The sequence below is a fragment of the Haliotis rufescens genome, unplaced genomic scaffold, assembly GCF_023055435.1.
Source record: "Haliotis rufescens isolate VD_foot unplaced genomic scaffold, xgHalRufe1.0.p SCAF_17, whole genome shotgun sequence".
In the NCBI taxonomy this organism is placed as follows: domain Eukaryota; kingdom Metazoa; phylum Mollusca; class Gastropoda; order Lepetellida; family Haliotidae; genus Haliotis; species Haliotis rufescens.
In genome coordinates, this window is record NW_025963857.1 from 4,976,036 (window position 1) to 4,997,566 (window position 21,531).

Genomic DNA, 21,531 nt, shown 5'->3' on the forward strand with positions numbered 1-21,531 from the left:
GCGAAAAGGATAAGCCTGTCCTGCCCTATCGGTAGCTAGATGCAACCTTGCGTGCTTAAGCATTAACCAATATATTTCCCTTCTTGGTAGCTATCCATTTCTTGTTATGGCATCTTATTGTCGATTCTGCGATCTTACGGTGTAAAGCTCTACTTCTCTCTCCCCCCCCCCCCCCCCCACACACACACACACACACACACACATACACTCGAACATCAATCTGTAAGAATGTGCACTTCATGTTAATAATAAACACTATGATATTGACCTTTTCCCTTACAACAGATGGTGAAATAGTACTGAAAGCAATATGCCACAGTGAATATTATACCACAAGCAACTGCACACGGGGTTTTGAGTGTATCGTCTTTACCCTTCTTGCGTGGTGGACATTATACGGCCCTCCAGCGTTTGGCTTTGATTTCACAAGGATATAGCAGTAAGTAAGAGATCTCAATCAAATCGTTGTAAAACTTGTTTTGTTTTAGACGTGTAGAACTCAAGGGAGAGGTGCTCTGCAAGGGTATGTGTTGAACATGCGGCATTTTATTATGATATTTGTTTTTAGCAAATTGCTAAGAAGGAAGCTTATCGTAATATCAATTTTTAAATTCGTATTTTGTTTCGTGTATTTGTCATGTTGAGGCACATGCGTGAATGTGTCATATGCTTAAATATAAGACATCTACGCGATAAATCTCAAAGAACAATGAAGGAAGAAGTGTGGGATATTTCACGATAAAACATTGTTCTATCATGACATCATTTCTGGAGATTCGAACATGCACTCGCAACTTGATGAAATCGTATATTGAAAGACGTTATCTTTAAGAGGGGACTGGTTTTTTTCAGTAAGCTGTTCCCCATATATGTAGCTGGGCAACGCAGATAAACGCGATAGCCGAACGATCGCATCCAAAAGCGGGAAAGATCTTACAATCGGAATTGGGAGAAAAGGTACAGGTAACCGACATTAGGATTTTCAGAATATGCGGGAAATATCCAACTGTGCATAAGATGTACTTGTCCGACATTCTCGAGGTCGGATTCTATTGAGGGAGTCAATCATCATCCTTAAAGAGGCTGTACATAATGTTGATATCTCACATAATAAAATACAATAAAACACTTCAGGGAGAATAAACCACTCGGGGCCGCGCCCCTCATGGTTTATTCTCCCGGCAGTGTTTTACTGTACGATAAATAACGACCACTCGTCGTTTATTTCTTAAATAAATAGATCGTGGAATACAGATTTACCTATCTATTCTTACTGGACACTGTGTTATATTTGAAGTCCTAAGAAGCTTGACAAACATCGAGATACGACTCTTTTATGGATTACGAATTCTTTATGTTTGTAAATATAAAACGTCAACACCTGGGCCCACTTGCACAAAGCGATCTTAGCGCTTGGACTACCGTAAGCCTATATTACGATCATATTAGCGCTAAGGTCGCTTTGTGCAAGTGGGCCCAGACCATAGACAGTTTCAGTTGTCTGTCGAAATGGACTCCTTTTGGAGTAAAAGGCAAAATAGGGATGAAAAGTCTATAAAAGGATCACTGCACATACGTGGCATCAGATGCTCGATAAAGGGTAGTAGGCTTGTGGTGCCCTACCGGGAGCACTCACCACTCGCACAACTGAATGAGAATATTTCAGTAAAGGGCCACCGGCCCATTCCACACTACAATGGCATAATAAGATTCAACGTGTGGAGGGGCGGTCGGGTAGCCTTGTGGTTAAAGCGTTCGCTCGTCACGCCGAAGACCCGGGTTCGATTCCCGACATGGGTACAATGTGTGAAGCCCATTTCTGGTGTCCCCCGCCGTGTGTTGCTGCAATATTGCTAAAAGCGGCGTAAAACCATACTCACTCAACGTGTGGAGCGCCGTACAATTGCACAGAGGCATCTTGAAACAAGAGTTTACAACGATTTTTTCAAACCAAAGAAAACATATTTGGCTGAACATTATATGACAAATATACTGAGTGACGAAAGCAACTGTTGGAATTTAGATAGAGTAGGAAACTTACAGAAATACGCTGGCAGAATGTTACATCTCAAGTCATGATAAGATGGACATACGAGACAAAGATGATGCTTCAAATACTGGTTTTACACATAATGGACAAAGACGCGCATTTCTTGGTACACCAAAATTTCTGCCCTTTTCAATCATAAGAACAGCCAGAACATCGCAATTAAGCTAATGCTATTCTGCACGCAGGTATAGTCACTGCAGATAAGTACACTTCAAAACAATTTTCAAACTTAATTAATTTATACAATTCAAGTTTAGGGAAAAGTTTAATATTTTCAAACCATTGGTTAACCATTGACAGCCGAAAACACGCATTGCCCAACAATCGGAACCCCGTTCTGCTAAAGTGGGTTGGAGTTTTGACTAGCACGAATATCTGGACTATATATATACACTGACTCAAAGAGAGCACCCGCCTAGTTCACCCTTGCAACCACATAAGGTGTAGTTCTGCCACGATGAAGTATATATTTAATAAAAGTTATCATAAACACGTGAAACGTCGGAGGATGGATAAAATCCCCAGACTTCTGCAACTTAGTTCATTACTGGAAGTATTATAATATCAAATATTTGCAGTAAAACATGTTTTGGAAAATTTTGCTTGGTAGGATCAAACAATATTCATAACTTTAAGCGCTTGCTCCGAAAATATTTCCTGGTTACGTAACATGACCCGCTATTTGAAAAGTGGGCAAGATGATATTTGTTAGCTTTTTGAATTATTTCTCTGTTTTCTTAGCCTGCCAGTTTTTCCGAAAGCAAAATTACCTTATTTTTTATCAACGTTGACCTTGAGATGCCATTTATGATAATACAAAGCAAATTTGTTAAGTCTTCTTTAGACCGATTACTGTACTATATATTGGTGTCATATCGTCTGAAAATAGTACATAAATATTTCAAGGATTCCGCACAGTAATGTTACTCACACAATGTAACAACGTCTTTGGGATGTTCCTAGCCCGTTTCTCAAATGGTTGTTTGTTGTTGAACGCCGCACTCGGCCACCTTCCAGCTATATGACGGCGGTTAGTAAAATAATTGATTGACATTATGCGCATCGATCTATATAAATGGTACGATGCCATACAATCCACCAAGTCACTGAGCCTGACCACCCGATCAACGTCGTCGCTCTTTTGACCAGCATAGGTTACTGGGAAGATTTAGTCTAACCATCAGTGTTAGCTTGGTTTCGTTCAAATTCATCAAATAGCCAATTCCCTTCCACTGATTTACCCAACTAGACATAAATGAGGCCAGTAATTTGGCCAAGAAGTTTAACTTACGCTTCGGGTATATCGATGATCAGATATCGTTCAATACCAATCAAATAGCCAATTCCCTTCCACTGATTTACCCACCTGAACTAGAAATAAAGGAGACCAGTGAGACCGCCTCATCTGTTTCATATTTAGATCTATGCATAAAGATTTAGAGTGACAAATCACTCTCCAAAAAACTGTATGACAGGAAGGATGACTTCAAATTGCCAATAGTCCACTTTCCCTTTATGTCGAGCGATATTCCCCCTGCTCCAGCCCTTGGTGTCAACTTTTGAGGTACAATCGAGCATGCTCTTTCTACCAAGATTTCAAAAAGCGTCATACGACTTATGCTCAGAAACTGTATTATCAAGCTTACAACATTCAAGGCCTCGGTAAAGCATTCAAAATGGTTTACAATGGACATGTGGAAGACATTTCCAAATTTGACGCACCAGTGACAAAAATGATGTCCGATGCATTTCCTTATTTTGACTTGTACCACATGTTCATGGGTTTTTTAGGTGAACAATTGACTTGCCTTCTCATGTGTTTGTGACGGGTGCCACCAGTGGGGCAGGATACGCTTACCTTTTAGCGGGGGCAGTCGGGTAGCCTAGTGGTTAAAGCGTTTTCTCGTCACGCCGAAGACCCGGGTTCGATTCAAGGCATGGGTACAATGTGTGAAGCCCATTTCTGGTGTCCCCCGCCGTGAAATTGCTGGATTATTGCTAAAAGTGGCGTTAAACCATACTCACCTTTTCGCGAACACCTGGTATCATCACTATTTGATAGTGATTCAAAAACACATGCTCATGATATAGTCGGAATGGTACAATCGACTCTTCTATTGGCAGATATTTCTTATGAGTGTGGAAAGGGGTTTGTCGCTTTAATTTTATTTTTATAAATATTCAGACAGACATGTTTACACAGGATGGGACTAATGTACAACTTTAACAGCATAACGGGGAATCAATGGCAATAACAAGCGAGAAGTCAAATCAGCTCATACATTCGTGAACATTTAATACACCCACATAAGACATTACTGTCATCTGTGTATATATAAAACGGTTTAATTTCATCCGTCGGTGTTAAATGGACACAAATGTATCGGTCTAACCGGGATATATATATATATATATATATATATATATATATATATATATATATATATATATATATCGTGTCTTATGTGTATCCGTGTTATATGTGTGTCCATATCTCAACTTCAGGAACTGTAGTTCAGCGTCATTTCATTGGGCAGAGTCAGCCCAACCACATCTGACGTCCACTGACATTGAGTGATTGATTATTGTTGAATTTTGTATCATTGGTTATTTTCTCTTAACGCAGGTTGGTTATATTTACTTCCACTGCATCTGGTACTCGCCATGACGACGTTGTTGCTGGTGGTGATGTGTGTGTTGACAACGAAGATGTTGTGCCAAACCAGCACGCGTTACTGTCTCCATAGCGGTTTAGAAGTACCCGACGTCGACGTCCTCAACGCCACTGCCACGTGCGCGGCTTTGAAACCAAGGGATTATATTCTTCCGCGCTTTGATCCTGGACAGGTAAGCTACTTTTGTGCGTTAGGGAGAAGTCGGAGAAAAGGGCTTCAAGGGTTGTACCCATGTAAAAAAATCGACCTGACGAGCGAACGCTTTACCCACTAGGCTACCCCATCGCCCTATCAATCGGTGTAGGGGGCACGGGTTGCCCAATCGTCTAAGGTGCCGCGATTCGCTGTGCAGAGTTGCGGCCCTTGGGTAGGCGTGTGTGTGTGTGTGTGTGTGTGTGTGTGTGTGTGTGTGTGTGTGTGTGTGTGTGTGTGTGTGTGTCAAAGGTTTCTTTCATTTTTGCTCATTTGGTTGATGTTTAACGCGGAGGGCGGTCAGGTAGCCTAGTGGTTAAAGCGTTCGCTCGTCACGCTGAAGACCCGGGTTCGATTCCCGACATGGGTACAATGTGAGAAGCCCATTTCTGGTGTCCCCCGCCGGGATGTTGCTGGAATATTGCTAAAAGCGGCGTAAAACCATACTCACTCACTGATGTTTAACGCAGCACTTAGCAATATTATGTTGCTAACTATCCAGAACAACACATCAGAAAACGCCTACATGGCTGAAGATCACTTTGTTGACGTACTATTAGACTTATACACATACACCAACCACCCCTCACTAAAACTGAAAATATGTGTTTGAAAAGGTTCACCTAGTTGCCATTGCACCTTGGTAGATTGGTTTACTCATTAGTCACTAGCTGTTCCATTTAGTGTTGACGTGTATCATTGCGCCCTCCGACGCTTCGTTTGGTCGTTTTATTAAGTATTCAATACCTCTATATGAAGCTAATTTGATTGGAGAAATCTCAAGTTGCTGGTATTTCGATTTTTTAAAGTTTGATGAAAGGTTTGGTTTGGCTGACAAATTTCATTGTCTACCATGTGTTTGTTTAATCATTGTGAGCATGGATGAATATATTTGGCACTCCAGCAAATGACTTTTTGTCAGTAAACAAATGCAATTCTAGGTGAGCTTGGAAGAGCATCACTACGCGTACACTATTACAGTCGTTGTATTAAGTACTGGTGTCGACTGCTTAGATTACATGAAACAAGATATCCATATGCCTGTTACCAGATGTTAAAAGCATTTGACGAAAATGGTCAAACTAACTGGGTTTCTTCTATAAGACGATTATTGTTTCAAACTGGGTTTTCATATGTGTGGTTGTCTCAGGATTGCGGCGATATGAAATGCTTCATGGTTATATTCAAACAACGATGTAAAGATATAGAATTCCAAAACTGGCATTACAAAATCACCAATTCTTCTTTCCTTGATGTTTATTCATCTTCTAAATCATTACTCGAACCAGAAAAATATCTGTCTACTTAAGCATGTGAAAGAGATCTTCTTAGAGCTTTATGTAAATTCCGTTGTTTAAGCCATAGTCTAAATGTACAGAAAACTCGATTTAATACAACCACAGTCATCGTCTAATTTATGTATGAAATGTAACCGCTATGAAATAGAAAATGAATACCATTTTTTGTTAATTTATCCTTTTTATAAAAGTAGTAGAGAAAATTTAATTCCAAAATGTTACCATGTGCAACCATCTGTCCCAAAATTTATCAGTCTTCTTTCTGCCAGAAATGATTGTGTTATTAAATACCTGCCCATATATTTATAAATATATTTACCTATATAAATACAAGTGCCAAAAAGATTAACGTTTGTTACATTTGTTGTAAGAAAATTTGTGCATGTGCATAGTATAAATTATTCTTGTAAATGAACTCTGGGCCATGTGGCCTTCATTCATGAATAAACTTCTTCTTATTTTTTGTTGGTAAATTCAAATGTTATGATTTATATCAATCTATTAGTTGATGATTTCCATCAGTACATGTTTGTCACTAATCACAATTTACAACGTGTAAAATGAACGCCAGGTCGTGGAGGATAGCTCACTTTATAGCTGTTTCCCTGCAGTGATCAATGTCTGTGGTCACATATACTTGTAATTGAGATTGAATGTCATATACTCGAGGTCGCTATGTTTCGACGGTATAGCGGTATTGACAGTGCTTATTAAATTGGCTAGCCATTCCATTGAATACAAACATTGGGGACGCCTCCACGCGGTTTAGAAGTACCTGACGTTGACGTCCAAAACACCAGTGCCAGGTGCGCTGTATTGAAACTAAGGGATTATATTCTTCCGCGGATTGATCCCGGACAGGTAAACGTCTCACGCCGAGTTGGACACGTTTCCTCAAAACTACTTTAAATTCCCTGTAAACCGATCCACTCTTTACACCCAAACACAGAAATTCCATTTTATGTGTGTATCTGTGTCCTGACTAAACTACCGCCTCCGTGGTCTAGTGGTAAAGCGTCCTCCCGGAGAGCCGAAGGTCGGGGGTTCGATCCCCGGCCCCGTCATACCAAGATACGTTAAAAGATGGTACTTGTTGTTACCCTGTCTGCATTAAGGAGCAAAAACAAGGACTGGTCGGCTCTGAGTCAGTATACTGTGTCTGTATTCATGTTAAACTGCGGCATGGTATCTCAGTGGGCTAGCACTATAAAATCAGCATTAGTCCGGACTAGTATAGGCAACCACACACGCGCACACACACGTGCATGCACGTTGCTATATAAGTGCAATAATTTTTAACGCGACTTTATACCGCATTTCACCCTTACTACCTCACCTTATTATCTATTGCCAGACCAAAGAAAGTATACACCCATGTTTGATGGTACGTGACAAACTGACTTGGTCGACGCTTATGATTTAAACATATTTATTCACAAGGAGTGAACGGGATTGGGGGACAAGTTCTTCCAACTTAGAATGCCCTCTCCCAGGTATTTACAAAAATTTCGCAATTTCAAATTCAATATATATGCATACATATTCTCGACGCTTATTCTCTGATTTACTACAAATCCTCATATTTCGAAATGATTGTGTCAGATGGGTATTATATTTAGACTCAGTGATAAAAACACACCCGATATTATTGACAGAACACGCCATTTTTGTTTTGTAAAAAAGATGAAAATGAGCGAGTATGTTTTGCCCCCGCTTCAAGCAATATTCCAGCAATATCGCGGAGGGGAACAGCAATGGGCTTGCTTCACACTAAGTACCCATGAGGAGAATCGAACCCAGGCCTTTGGCGTGACGAGCGTACACTTTAATCACTCGACTACACCTCCGCCGAGCTGAACCATGTCATTGTCTACTATATATTTGTGTGTGTGTGTGTGTGTGTGTGTGTGTGTGTGTGTGCTTGAATCGATATAATTAACGTAAGCGGACACAGACTTAATTAATTTGAAATTTGTTGTCGTGGTAGTTGTAACTTTGGGAACATTAAGACCTTTCAATTATTTTGCATATACTTTTTGTCCAGAATATTGATTGGCATTTATATGCTTATAACTACGGTTATTACGAAATAATATAAATTACGAAACGTATATAAATAACAAATATATGTATGAATGTCAAAGTAAACCTTCTGATACATAAACAGGATGGACCATCATGCAACATTCTGACAGAAATGGATCCTTACATGAAATGTGTTACCTTTACATGGTAGAAGTAAAATGGCGGCTGATGAAATTTCCTGAAAGAGGAGACAATTTATAACCTAGCATGCGATGGTTTATTGTAAAAATGCATCACTGGTATTAGTTAGGCTATTGATATTTACTTGCCGGTGAGATGTATATTGGTTTGTTTGTTGTTTAACGCCGCACTCAGCAATATTCAAGCTATATGATGGCGGTCTGTAAATGATCAAGTTTGGACCAGACAATCCAGTGATTGACATCGCGATCATCGGTCCACGCAACAGCGATGCGATGACATGAATCAACCAAGTCAGCGAGCCTGACCACCCGATCCCGTTAGTCGCCTCCTACGACAAGCATAGTCGCCTCTTACGGTGAGTGAGTGAGTTGGTTTTAACGCCGCTTTTAACAATATTCCAGTTATATCGCGGCGTCTCAGACGTTTACCACTTCGGTGAAACCCACGAGCACGGGTATGGCGCTGACAAACCTAGAAACATTATCGGGGCGAACCGGAGTTTCGAACCCACAATCATAGGTTTCTGGCGTGCCCAAGGGACACAACTCTGCACAGCGAATCGCGGCTGAAGCATGGGTTGCTGAAGACCTATTCTAACCCGGATCTTCACGGGTCGAGGAGTATGTTGCTGACAAACAGCCGTCAACAGAAACACTGGCAAAGTATCTCCAAATCTTATTTCAGTTTCTAAACATATGTCCATGAATTGATTTTCAATATGGCCACCATGTCAACCATATTGTTAAGCGACAAAACCCTTTCTATAATCATAGGAAATGCCAGGTCATGTGAAATACATTAAATGCATCTTTATGTTCCAGGTTGGTGACATCACAGAATTGAATCTGACTTCCTGTCAATCACATCGGAGAATCACTATGGCAAGAAACCCACCTTTGTTTGGTAAGAATGCGATGGCAGGAATGATTAGTACGGGTTGATGTATGTATGTTAGTTTATAGAACATAGAATGTAGAACATAGAACATAGACATAAACTAACATGGAGGCTACATCAACTGGACAACGAATTTATCTTACCTAATTTTATTGAATCCAGTGATTGACATCATAAGCAACGGTCTACGCATTTGGGATACGACACAATAAACCAGGTCATGGAGCCTGGTCCGATCCATTAAGTCGCGTCGTTCCACCAGCATAGTTTGCTGGGGACCTATCCTAACTCGGAATCCCCACGGTTTAACGAGTAAACGGCAAACCCCTTCGGATATTTACATACAACCTTTTTCCAACTCTTAATACTTAGCCAATATCCTGCACGGTATTTATAGAGATGTTGCTTTCGTACTGCTACTTTTAATCTGCTCCCATGGAAGTTCCGGGTAAAAGTTTGCCTTCAGGAACCAACGTTTGACGTAAGAGGCGACTAACTTCATCTTTTGGGGGGACACGGGTGGCCCAGTCGTCTAAGGCGCCGCGATTCGCTGTGCAGAGTTGCGTCCCTTGGGCACGCCAGAAAACTACATGTATGATTGTGGGTTCGAGTCCCGGTTCGTCCCGATTATGTTTCTAGGTTTGTCATCACCATACCCGTGCTCGTGGGTTTCACCGAAGTGGTAAATGTCTGAGACCTGCATCACTTAGAGCTTTCCTCCAACATTAAGCTGACACGCCGCGATATAACTGGAATACTGTTAAAAGCGGCGTGAAACCCAACTCACTCACTCACTCATCCTTTGGTTGATGTTGACTTGGTTGATGCCTGTCAGAGCAGATTGCCTGGTCCGGACTCGATTATTTACAGGCCGCCGTCATATATATGGAACTAAACAACAAACAAACAAACAAACAATAAAACAAATGTTAAACTGCTTCGGCAACCAAATTGACCTCAGCCAATCAATGTTTTACTTGTGGCTATTCCGCGGAAAATAGAGCCGACAAAAGAGGAACGAACTGACTCTATCCCGAAGGCGTGGATCATTGCATTATAACGAACACGCTTATAACGAACTGACTGATATAACGAACTTATTTCTTAGTCCCAGACATTTGTTGTATATATGTTGTATATATGCTTATAACGAACTACGGTTATTGCGAACTAAAATTAGTGGTCCCTTTGAGTTCGATATAACCGTAGTCTACTGTACCTTGAATAACACATAATGAGACGTAAATAGCATTCACTCACTCACTCTTTTATTCAGAGATCCCGGACTTCCTTACGTCAGACGAGACTGACAAACTGATCGACCTTGCCACCGCCAATGGCCTCACAGTCGCTCAGATGATCGGTCAGAAAGGGAGCATCACTAAACAAACCGGCGACCGGACACGGATATCACAGACCACCTTCCTCCGACCGGACATGGACAATTTATTACTCAACATTCAACGAAGGTATGACTTTGTTTTTTGGTTTAGTGAGTGAGTGAGTGAGTGAGTGAGTGAGTGAGTGAGTGAGTGAGTATGGTTTTGCGCAGCTTTTAACAATATTCCAGCAATATCACGGCGGGGGACACCAGAAATGGGCTTCACACATTGTACCCATGTTGGGAATCGAACCCGGGTCTTCGGCGTTACGATCGAACACTTTAACCACTAGGCTACCCGACCGCCCCTGTTTTTTGGTTTAGTGAGTGAGTGAGTGAGTGAGTATGGTTTTGCGCAGCTTTTAACAATATTCCAGCAATATCACGGCGGGGGACACCAGAAATGGGCTTCACACATTGTACCCATGTCGGGAATCGAACCCGGGTCTTCGGCGTTACGATCGAACACTTTAACCACTAGGCTACCCGACCGCCCCTGTTTTTTTGTTTAACCGACGAAATACATATATACGACGTGATGTGAAGGTCATTCGTGAAGTATTTTTGTTTTCACAATAAACCCCTTTTCTGAAGACTGATAATCTTCCCGAGGCAAGGGAGTTAACCAACTATAAAAGTCCAGTTTCCACCCTTGCCGAACTAGGCTGGTATTATGGAGTTACATTTTGGCTGGACTAACGAGTCTATGCATAGTCCAATCATAATCGCGCACCGAAATCGAAATCCGGTGAGTAAACTGTTATGCAGATTTCGATCGACTGCAGGATTTGCAAAGCATGTGCGCGAACTCGTTGTCAACAGATAATTTCCAAGTCTTTTCATGTTTCTAATCAAGGTCCTCACTTGATTTGATGCACTTCACGATGTAAGACCCGTTTTATCACAATATAGATCTTGATTATCGATAAGATCGTCTTGACTGGGCGCCGCCGTATTGTTTGAAACGAATGCAAGTGACACGAGATGTGGAATCTGATTGGTCCATAGGAAAGGCTTAAAAGGGACATAACTCGTAATAACCACTGGCGGCGCTACGATCGAGCCCAGGAATTAGAGCCTAGTTAGGCAAGGGTGGAAACTGGACAATGAAAGTCAATTAACTCCTTGCCTCGGGAAGATGAGTGAGTGAGTTAGTGAGTGACTATGGTTTTACGCCGCTTTTTAGCAATATTCCAGCAATATCACGGCGGGGGACACCAGAAATGGGCTTCACACAATGTACACATGTCGGGAATCGAACCCGGGTCTTCGGCGTGACGATCAAACACTTTAACCACTAGGCTACCCGACCGCCCCTGTTTTTTTGTTTAACCGACGAAATACATATATACGACGTGATGTGAAGGTCATTCGTGAAGTATTTTTGTTTTCACAATAAACCCCTTTTCTGAAGACTGATCATCTTCCCGAGGCAAGGGAGTTAACCAACTATAAAAGTCCAGTTTCCACCCTTGCCGAACTAGGCTGGTATTATGGAGTTACATTTTGGCTGGACTAACGAGTCTATGCATAGTCCAATCATAATCGCGCACCGAAATCGAAATCCGGTGAGTAAACTGTTGTGCAGATTTCGATCGACTGCAGGATTTGCAAAGCATGTGCGCGAACTCGTTGTCAACAGATAATTTCCAAGTCTTTTCATGTTTCTAATCAAGGTCCTCACTTGATTTGATGCGCTTCACGATGTAAGCCCCGTTTTATCACAATATAGATCTTGATTATCGATAAGATCGTCTTGACTGGGCGCCGCCGTTTTGTTTGAAACGAATGCAAGTGACACGAGATGTGGAATCTGATTGGTCCATAGGAAAGGCTTAAAAGGGACATAACTCGTAATAACCACTGGCGGCGCTACGATCGAGCCCAGGAATTCCAGCCTAGTTAGGCAAGGGTGGAAACTGGACAATGAAAGTCAATTAACTCCTTGCCTCGGGAAGATGAGTGAGTGAGTTAGTGAGTGAGTATGGTTTTACGCCGCTTTTTAGCAATATTCCAGCAATATCACGGCGGGGGACACCAGAAATGGGCTTCACACAATGTACCCATGTCGAGAATCGAACCCGGGTCTTCAGAGTGACGAGCAAACGCTTTAACCACTAGGCTACCCGACCGCCCCCGGGAAGATGAATACTGATATAAGCATGTTGTGGATACTAATGAATGACAACTGATGACAATAGAACATCAGAAGGTCACAGTTTGTTGTTCAACGCCGCACTCAGCAAAATTCCCGCTATATGACGGCTTCTGTAAATACGGTCTGTAAATACTCGTTCTTCTTACATTGAGTACCATACGCTATTATGTCGTTGAATTCGACCGCAGGACATCATATTTGGTTGATATGCTGGATCGATCCTTTAGAATGTTCTTGAAATACACTGATATTCAAGTCATTTTCATATCTGCAACCTGATATAAGTTCTTACTTTGTTTTAAAGGTACACAGCTAGAAGCATACGACCAAAGTTCTGCATTGGTCATGTGTTTTCCAAAAGCCGGAAGTGATGTAGTTAGACCGGAAGTGACTATACCCTGTTACTAGGGTGATATTCGTACCATCTCGTCTCAATGGCGTGGATAGTTCATGATGCACTCACTTTCAACACTTTCCTTGATTTAAACTCCATTATATATAAAAATATATTATATATATATATATATATATTATTTCCAATTCTATAACTGCTTTTAGTAACCAAATAACTGAATTAATAATAGTGGCGATATTCCTGCTCGCCTTTCAGAATATCGTTATTGACGGAGCTCCCATTGGACCTCATTGAAGAAAGCGAATGGTATCAGGTTGGTAACATATAACATTGGCTACATAGTCGAAGATGAAGTTAACTCTCATTAGAATAACAAAACTTCAACCAAAGAGAATAATCATCCTCGACTATTTGCTGATAGAGATTTGATTGGGCGTTAAAGACAAACAAAAATGATGTAAATGATATGATTGGATTATATGAGAAGCTTATTTTAAATTAACTATGTCACCAGGCCGTTTGATAGTATGCAGACAATCCTAGAGCATTCCGACCTACCGACATACCTAAACAATGCAGTACTTGCGGTAAAATCCGAATCACATTCATACGACTAATATTGAAAGTAGATGTTTTAATCAGTCAGAATTCATTTATATATTTGCTCGCCCTAAAATTCCTTAACACTGTATGTGATACGAGGTGATTTCCAAATTGACCTATTAAGGTAACATATATACCCTGTGATATATGTCATTGCACTCACGAATGTCTAGACTGTCCAGTGTCTTGAAAGATGCCGCGCCCCGTTCTTGAATCCCAAATAGCAGAAAATCGGTGTCTTCAGTCGAGAATCCAATCCGTTCTTAGCGCCAGTCTGGTCGTAAAATGCCTCGAATTACCTTCGCGTCAAATCAAATCACGAAACTTCTCCAACTCTCAAGTTTGACTGTGTGTTAACAACCAAGGGAGGTAACTCTGAACACACTTCCTGTTACAATCTGAGCCTCAATGTTTTACGACGGTTCAGTCATTTGCTGCTAATTACGATCACAACAAATGCAGTTGTGAGTAGGGAAAATTAAATGATTAACATGATAATGAGACACGTGTTTCTAACGTTTCACGACCTTATATCGCTTACATTTGTTGATTCACGCCCCCATTCTTTGTTTCAGTTTGGTAGATATGGTGTTGGCGGCCATTACCACTCTCACTACGACAGTTCATTATCCTCGCGGGAAACGCTGATGCAGAAACCTTGCTGCTATCAGTCAAGCCCTCCATACACCGAAACCTCCTGCATCATGTGTAGGTAATGGGTTCAAACCTCTTATCATAATATGTAGTACAGAGAGTGAGTGAATATGTGCAGGGTTGCGTTACTTGAACTTGTACGCCAGAAACGTATGATTGTGGATTCGAATCCCGCTACCTCAAATTATGTTTCGAGGTTTGTGAGCACCATACCCGTGCTCATAAGTTTCACCAAAGTGGTAAACGCCTGAGACCTGCATCACTTCGGGCTTTCCTCCCACATTAAACTGACGCTGTGATATAACTGGAATACTGTTAAAAGCGGCGTTAAACCCAACTCACTCACTCACTCAAATACAATATTCTCATACACCCTTACGATTATATCTACTCGATACGTGCCTTTGCCTGACTGATATAAAATGCCTGGTAAAGGAATTTGTACACCCATGTTGTGACGGTGGTTAATAATGAAACAAACAAGAAATAGTTATTCGAACAATATTTCGAGTTAAATCGGGATTTTCAAGTGTATACTTTCACATGGAACAGTCGATTTTCAAATGTAAGGTCATGTGTTCTCCATATCTTGTGTGGCCACCATTTGAGTCCAATACTTACTTGCATCGTCGTTCCATGGAAGCAGTGAGATCCCGAATTGTTGCCTGGGGAATGTTCACCCGGCAGTGCTTGTGCCAACTGTCGGAGGTTCTGTGGTTGTTGCTGACGTGGTCGCAGTCGTTGATCCAGTGCATCCAATAAATGTTTGATTGGGTTTAAATCTGGAGACCTTGAGGGCCACGGCAGGACCTGGATGTTGTGATTCTTGCCGTGTGAGGTCGGGCGTTGTCTTGTTGGAAAATGACGTTCGCTTGTTGCATAATGGGAAGGACGTGTGGCCGAAGAATATCATCCATGTAACGTTGGGCCGTTAAATGCCCTTGAACTTGCACCAAGTCTTTTGTACCAGTGCAGGATATGGCTGCGCACATCAACACACTACCACCAGCAAATCTGTCCACTTTCGGTGTGCAGTTTCGTTTCGCGTTCCCTGTTTGCCTGTAACGACGACGTCTACCACCCACACGTGACTCGTCATTACACCAAAACTTGTCTCCATCGCAGTTGTGGTCATACTCTGTGACCTTGACACCATTGACGTCGCAGCCGACGAGGCAGGTCCGTCAAAATGACAACTCGAACTGGTCTTCTAGCGCGAAACGGTTCCTCACTGTCTGGGCTTTTATCCTACGGTATCCTGATATTGCCGTAGTTGTAGAGGTGGCCGTGGAGGCTTTTTGACTTAAGTGACGTAGCCGTATGACTCTGTACTGTGCTCTAGTAGTGAAACGTGGTCGACCGGATCTGGGAAGGTCACGTATTGTCCCATGTGTCCACAGTCTTGTAACGCTGCTTGGTGCTACGTCGAAAAACCTGGCTACAGGTTAAGATTATTCTCTTGTTTGCAGTCTGCCGATGGTGTTCTTGCGTTGGGCTTCCGTCAGTCTTTGCATGTTTTCGCTGTTCACTTGCTGTAAGATTTTGATGGCATGCAAATGAAAACCCAATGTTTTTATAGCCCAACAAGTGATGCTGCACGTGCATGTCATGTTGGTGTGTTTCAGATGTAAGTATCATCTACGTAGATATTTAATTTAGAATGTGGCACTAATACGATTCCATCATAAACAGTTTAATCAATGCGAAATCTAAAACGGTTAATTCATCTTAGCAGACTGAACTTTTACACAAATGTGAAATTCAAAACGAATGGCGCTCCCTACCGACTTGGATCTTATCAACTGTACAAACCTAGAAGTTACAATCGAACATGTATTTGAATAAGCATCACACGCCATACCGAATTTGAATGAAGCATTTTGTTGTTTTATATCATTGAAGAAATACAATTGGATCTATTTCCTTACGTCATGGTGAATTAGCATCTTACACCTCTATGGTCATATATCATTTACAGTCATAAAGAAGCGTTTAGAAAACATCATTCCAAGATCACCAAGCCCTTGAACTCATTATTGATAAATTATCGTCTTCAGAGATAAATAATCATTATTGTAATAACAAGTTATGTTTAAATCACTGTTTCTAGTGTAACCCACCAATATATTCATGTCCCTGATGGCAAGATGGTATGGGTGATTAACTTCTATATGCGAAGTGCAGCGGCGGTGTAGAAATAGGTAATAAAGCTTGTGTAGAAATAGGTAATAAAGCCTGTGTAGAAAAAGGTAATAATGCTTGTGTAGAAATAGGTAATAAAGCTTGTGTAGAAAAAGGTAATAATGCTTGTGTAGAAATAGGTAATAAAGCCTGTGTAGAAAAAGGTAATAATGCTTGTGTAGAAATAGGTAATAAAGCTTGTGTAGAAATAGGAAATAAAGCTTGTGTAGAAATAGGTAATAAAGCCTGTGTAGAAAAAGGTAATAATGCTTGTGTAGAAATAGGTAATAAAGCTTGTGTAGAAAAAGGTAATAATGCTTGTGTAGAAATAGGTAATAAAGCTTGTGTAGAAAAAGGTAATAATGCTTGTGTAGAAATAGGTAATAAAGCTTGTGTAGAAAAAGGTAATAATGCTTGTGTAGAAATAGGTAATAAAGCCTGTGTAGAAAAAGGTAATAATGCTTGTGTAGAAATAGGTAATAAAGCTTGTGTAGAAATAGGTAATAAAGCTTGTGTAGAAATAGGTAATAAAGCCTGTGTAGAAAAAGGTAATTATGCTTGTGTAGAAATAGGTAATAAAGCTTGTGTAGAAAGAGGTAATAATGCTTGTGTAGAAATAGGTAATAAAGCTTGTGTAGAAAAAGGTAATAATGCTTGTGTAGAAATAGGTAATAAAGCTTGTGTAGAAATAGGTAATAAAGCTTGTGTAGAAATAGGTAATAAAGCTTGTGTAGAAATAGGTAATAAAGCTTGTTTAGAAAAAGGTAATAAAGCTTGTGTAGAAAAAGGTAATAAAGCTTGTGTAGAAATAGGTAATACAGCTTGTGTAGAAATAGGTAATAAAGCTTGTGTAGAAAAAGGTTATAAAGCTTGTTTAGAAATAGGTAATAAAGCGTGTGTAGAAAAAGGTAATAAAGCTTGTGTAGAAATAGGTAATAAACCTTGTGTTGAAATAGGTAATAAAGCTTTGTAGAAAAAGGTAATAAAGCTTGTGTAGAAATAGGTAATAAAGCATGTGTAGAAATAGGTAATAAAGCTTGTGTAGAAAAAGGTAATAAAGCTTGTGTAGAAATAGGTAATAAAGCTTGTGTAGAAATAGGTAATAAAGCTTCTGTAGAAAAAGGTAATAAAGCTTGTGTAGAAAAAGGTAATAAAGCTTGTGTAGAAATAAGTAATAAACCTTGTGTTGAAAAAGGTAATAAAGCTTGTGTAGAAATAGGTAATAAAGCTTGTGTAGAAATAGGTAACAAAGCCTGTGTAGAAATAGGTAATAAAGCTTGTGTAGAAAAAGGTAATAAAGCTTGGCATGAAATTTGGATCCGTAAATTAACTAACGTGAAAAAAAATGTCAAGGTAAGTGATATTTTCATCTGCTCTGCTAGTTACATGGGTGGTTCAAAGTTGGCATGCTGTGTCACTGGATTGTCTGGTCCAGATTTAGTATCACGGCGTTCTTCTGTTTCTGGTTGACGTTGGGCAACAAAGATCACTTACGATTTGTGCAAGTTGTGTGAATGGTGGATACTGCCGCTTGGCCAGGGTGTGTTCACCCTTTTCCCGAACACCTGGTGTCATCACTGATTTCCAGTGATCCATTCATATAATTTTCATAGCTATTTTGCCTTTTTACGCCTTATGGTTTCAGATAATCGAGACTGGTTATTCCCTGGTATTGACTGTTTGAATTTAATAATTCTAAGTCTTATAATGTGATACACATTGGCGTCCAACGTGTGATATACCTACACCATATACCTTACCTACGTGTGATATACCTTACACTGATACACACAGTAACCAGTGTCACAAGGAACTGCTGTCTCCCTCGACTGTACTATAACATCAATATTTTTTAAAGCTGTTACACACCATTTGAATAAACAATTTAGTATACTATTTTTACAAACAAATGTTTTGGAAGAGAAGTAATATGTCATTATCAATGCAAAAAAATCATTAAGAAATAAATTGAAACTATTCAAGGAACTTAATGAAATCGTTGAATTTTTGCTCATTTGAATTAAATAAGTGTCTGTTCAAATGTGTAATGTTGCTCTCTCCGTTTCGTCAATAGGTTTGGGTGGTGGGATAGGCTGGCGTTCGATTTCCGACATGGGCGCAATGTTCGAGGCCTTTTCTGATGGCTCCGCAATGGTATTGCTGGAAGATTGCTAAAAGCGGCGTAAAACAATATTCACTCAATCTCTCGCTCGTCAACAGGTATATAACAGTGATGGTGTACCTGAATGATGTCGAGAAGGGAGGGGAGACAGCGTTTCCTTTAGCCGACCGTTCAACCACAGAACTCAAGGTGAGTTTGAGGGCTTTGTTTCCCAAACACCAGACTGTTAAACGTCATGAATAGGGATCGCTGTACATGACAGTTATTAAGAGGAGACAATGGTCCGTAGGCGATAGGTGTGTGATGTTGATATATTGGACCCCTCCCTTTTCAAAATGGCGGATCCGCCTTTGTGGTCCATTCGCTGACACCCATTTCCTGCCCAGGGCCCCATTCCTCATAGAGGTGAGGTGAGGTGAGGTGAGATGAGGTGAGGTGAAATGGGGTTTAACGTCGCGTCCAAGATTATTGCACCTTTGTAGCGACGTGCATGCACGTGTACGTGTGTGTGTGTGTGTGTGTGTGTGTGTGTGTGTGTGTGTACTAGACCGAACTGATGCCGATTTATAGTGCTAGCCCACTGAGATACCATGCCGCAGTTTACCAGACACAGTATGCTGACTCCGAGCCGACCAGTCCTTGTTTTAGCCCCTCAATGCCGAGCGCCAGGCAGGGTAACAAAAAGTACCATCTGTTAACGTCTTATGTATGACGCGGCCGGGCATCGAACTCCGGGCTGACGCTCTACCACTAGACCACGGAGGCGGTCCCCTCAAAGAGATCTTAGCGCTAAGGTGATCGAAAGTCCCATACTTTAACTTAGGCTTACCATCATCGTAGCGCTAAGATCGCGTGGAGGAACGGGGTCCTGGTCAAGACGTTGTAATAAGCGCTATTTACATGCCCTGGACCAATTAGCCAATGAAGGTGGTACCGGAAATGACGTCATCATCTCCCTCTATCCTATCGCTAACTTTGTACTGGGTATATCTCAACCCAGATTGTAATTTTGATAGGATGGCCAATTGTAGCGTCAAGTCATTTAGATCGTACTCAGAAGCTCCAATGGTATTGAGTTGAGTTACAATACACACTGGATCATCGAGGATGTAATATGTAATACGTGACATTGTATCAGTGTAATTAGTACATGTATAATACTTTACTGTTAAATTGATATACATAATAAAATATGACAGTAGGCAAACAAATTGGTGCCGAAACGGCTTGAACCAATCTTGCTAGAAATAGTTTCTCTGAGTCTCCTCCCTCTGTTGATCTCACTACCAGAGCGGTGGCCCAGTCGTCTAAGGCGCCGCGATTCGCTGTACAGAGTTGCTTCCCTTGGGCACGCCAGAAACCTATGATTGTGGGTTCGAATCCCGGTTCGCCTCGATTATGTTTCTAGGTTTGTCAGCACCATACCCGTCCTCGTGGGTTTCACCGAAGTGGTTAACGTCCGAGACCTGCATCACTTTGGGTTTTCCTCCCACATTAAGCTGACACGCCGTGATATAACTGTAATAATGTTAAAAGCGGCGTTAAACCCAACTCACTCACTCACTCACTCACTACCAGAGCGGTGACCAGAATCACACACCCTTCTTTTCTCCACTTCAGGAAGAGGATATTGATCTGAGTCGATATTGCCAAAAGTCGGCGTTGTTGGTGCGGCCGAAGAAGGGGAAGGCAGTCATGTGGTACAACAACATCCGGGACCCTGAGGTAGGGGGGAGAAGGGAACGGCATCCACTTAAAGTGTTATAGGGAATGTGTTCCCTTGTTCCGAATTTGAAGCTCTGGATTTTTTAGAGGTATTCTATTTGGGATGGGATAAAACCCCGAACAATTTTACATGTATAGCCCAATATGTTGTTTATCACTGCTATACGCTATCGGTATTGTCATAAGAATCAGTCTGGGTTCGTTTCTACACAGCTGGGATTTTGTTTGACGAGAATGGTAGATCTATGTTCCAGAAAAAGCTGGGAAAAACATCGGGCTCAAAAATTCGCTGGATCGTCTGAAATTAAATGAACTTTTTCGGCTCCGGTTTCGGAGAATTTTTTTTTGTATGTCTCGAAATAGTGTTAAAATACTCCCTGATCTTCGAACGTTGCATGTCGATCTCTGACGTGTTTATCGTGTCCTGGCGTATAGTTACTGAACAGGCGGTTAGCAGCTGAATGCTTATGTGTTTCTCGTGTGCAGGTACCGTACAGAAAATTAAAAGCCCTTTGCTTCCTTCCAGACTGGTTGGCTCGGCATCGCCGACAAGTTTTCCCTCCATGGCGGATGTGACGTCATCAAAGGAGAAAAATGGATATTTAATTCTTGGATCAGCGCTCCGCAGTTCAACAGGAAGTTCGGCAACAGCTTCTACACTGACAGATGGACATGACGTCAGGGATGGATGTCTTCTTTCAACAAACCACAAACAACTATAAGAAAACATTTCATTAACAGAATAGTTCCAAATAAATATGCGTTTGTTGTTTGAGAACTCAATTCTCCGACTCTTTACCAAAAATAGGCTACAATTATCTAACATATTAAAAGTACGTAAGTCAATGTTATTTTCGTGTAAGTGATTTGCCCCTTACATCTAATGGAATCGGGGCAGTCGGGTAGCCTAGTGGTTAAAGCGTTCGCTCGTCACGCCGAAGACCCGGGTTCGATTCCCGACATGGATACAATGTGTGAAGCCCATTTCTGGTGTCCCCCGCCGTGATATTG

The 21,531-nt window shown here is 41.2% G+C and overlaps 1 protein-coding gene across 2 annotated transcripts; it reads left to right on the forward strand.

Moving 5' to 3' along the window:
- The first annotated feature begins 313 nt into the window (after window positions 1-313).
- On the forward strand, window positions 314-21,277 carry LOC124124862 (transmembrane prolyl 4-hydroxylase-like). 2 transcript variants are annotated; one of them, XM_048397271.1, is made up of 9 exons: window positions 314-439; window positions 4,677-4,897; window positions 9,266-9,347; window positions 10,618-10,810; window positions 13,491-13,548; window positions 14,414-14,550; window positions 18,894-18,984; window positions 20,416-20,520; window positions 21,047-21,277. In XM_048397271.1, exons 2-9 carry the CDS (start codon window positions 4,715-4,717, stop codon window positions 21,194-21,196), a joined length of 999 nt encoding a protein of 332 aa, XP_048253228.1. In that variant the 5' UTR covers window positions 314-439; window positions 4,677-4,714; the 3' UTR covers window positions 21,197-21,277. The 2 variants fall into 2 exon arrangements, with proteins under 2 accessions (XP_048253228.1, XP_046344139.2); XM_046488183.2 differs by lacking the exon at window positions 314-439 and having other exon boundaries at window positions 4,567-4,897.
- The last annotated feature ends 254 nt before the right edge of the window (window positions 21,278-21,531 follow it).

Bases quoted from the DNA above. Each gene is read 5' to 3' on its own strand.
- LOC124124862 (XM_048397271.1), top strand. From the start codon at position 4,715: ATGACGACGTTGTTGCTGGTGGTGATGTGTGTGTTGACAACGAAGATG. The intron at 10,811-13,490 runs GTATGACTTTGT...CTCGCCTTTCAG, and splicing joins TTACTCAACATTCAACGAAG to AATATCGTTATTGACGGAGC. The intron at 14,551-18,893 runs GTAATGGGTTCA...GCTCGTCAACAG, and splicing joins ACCTCCTGCATCATGTGTAG to GTATATAACAGTGATGGTGT.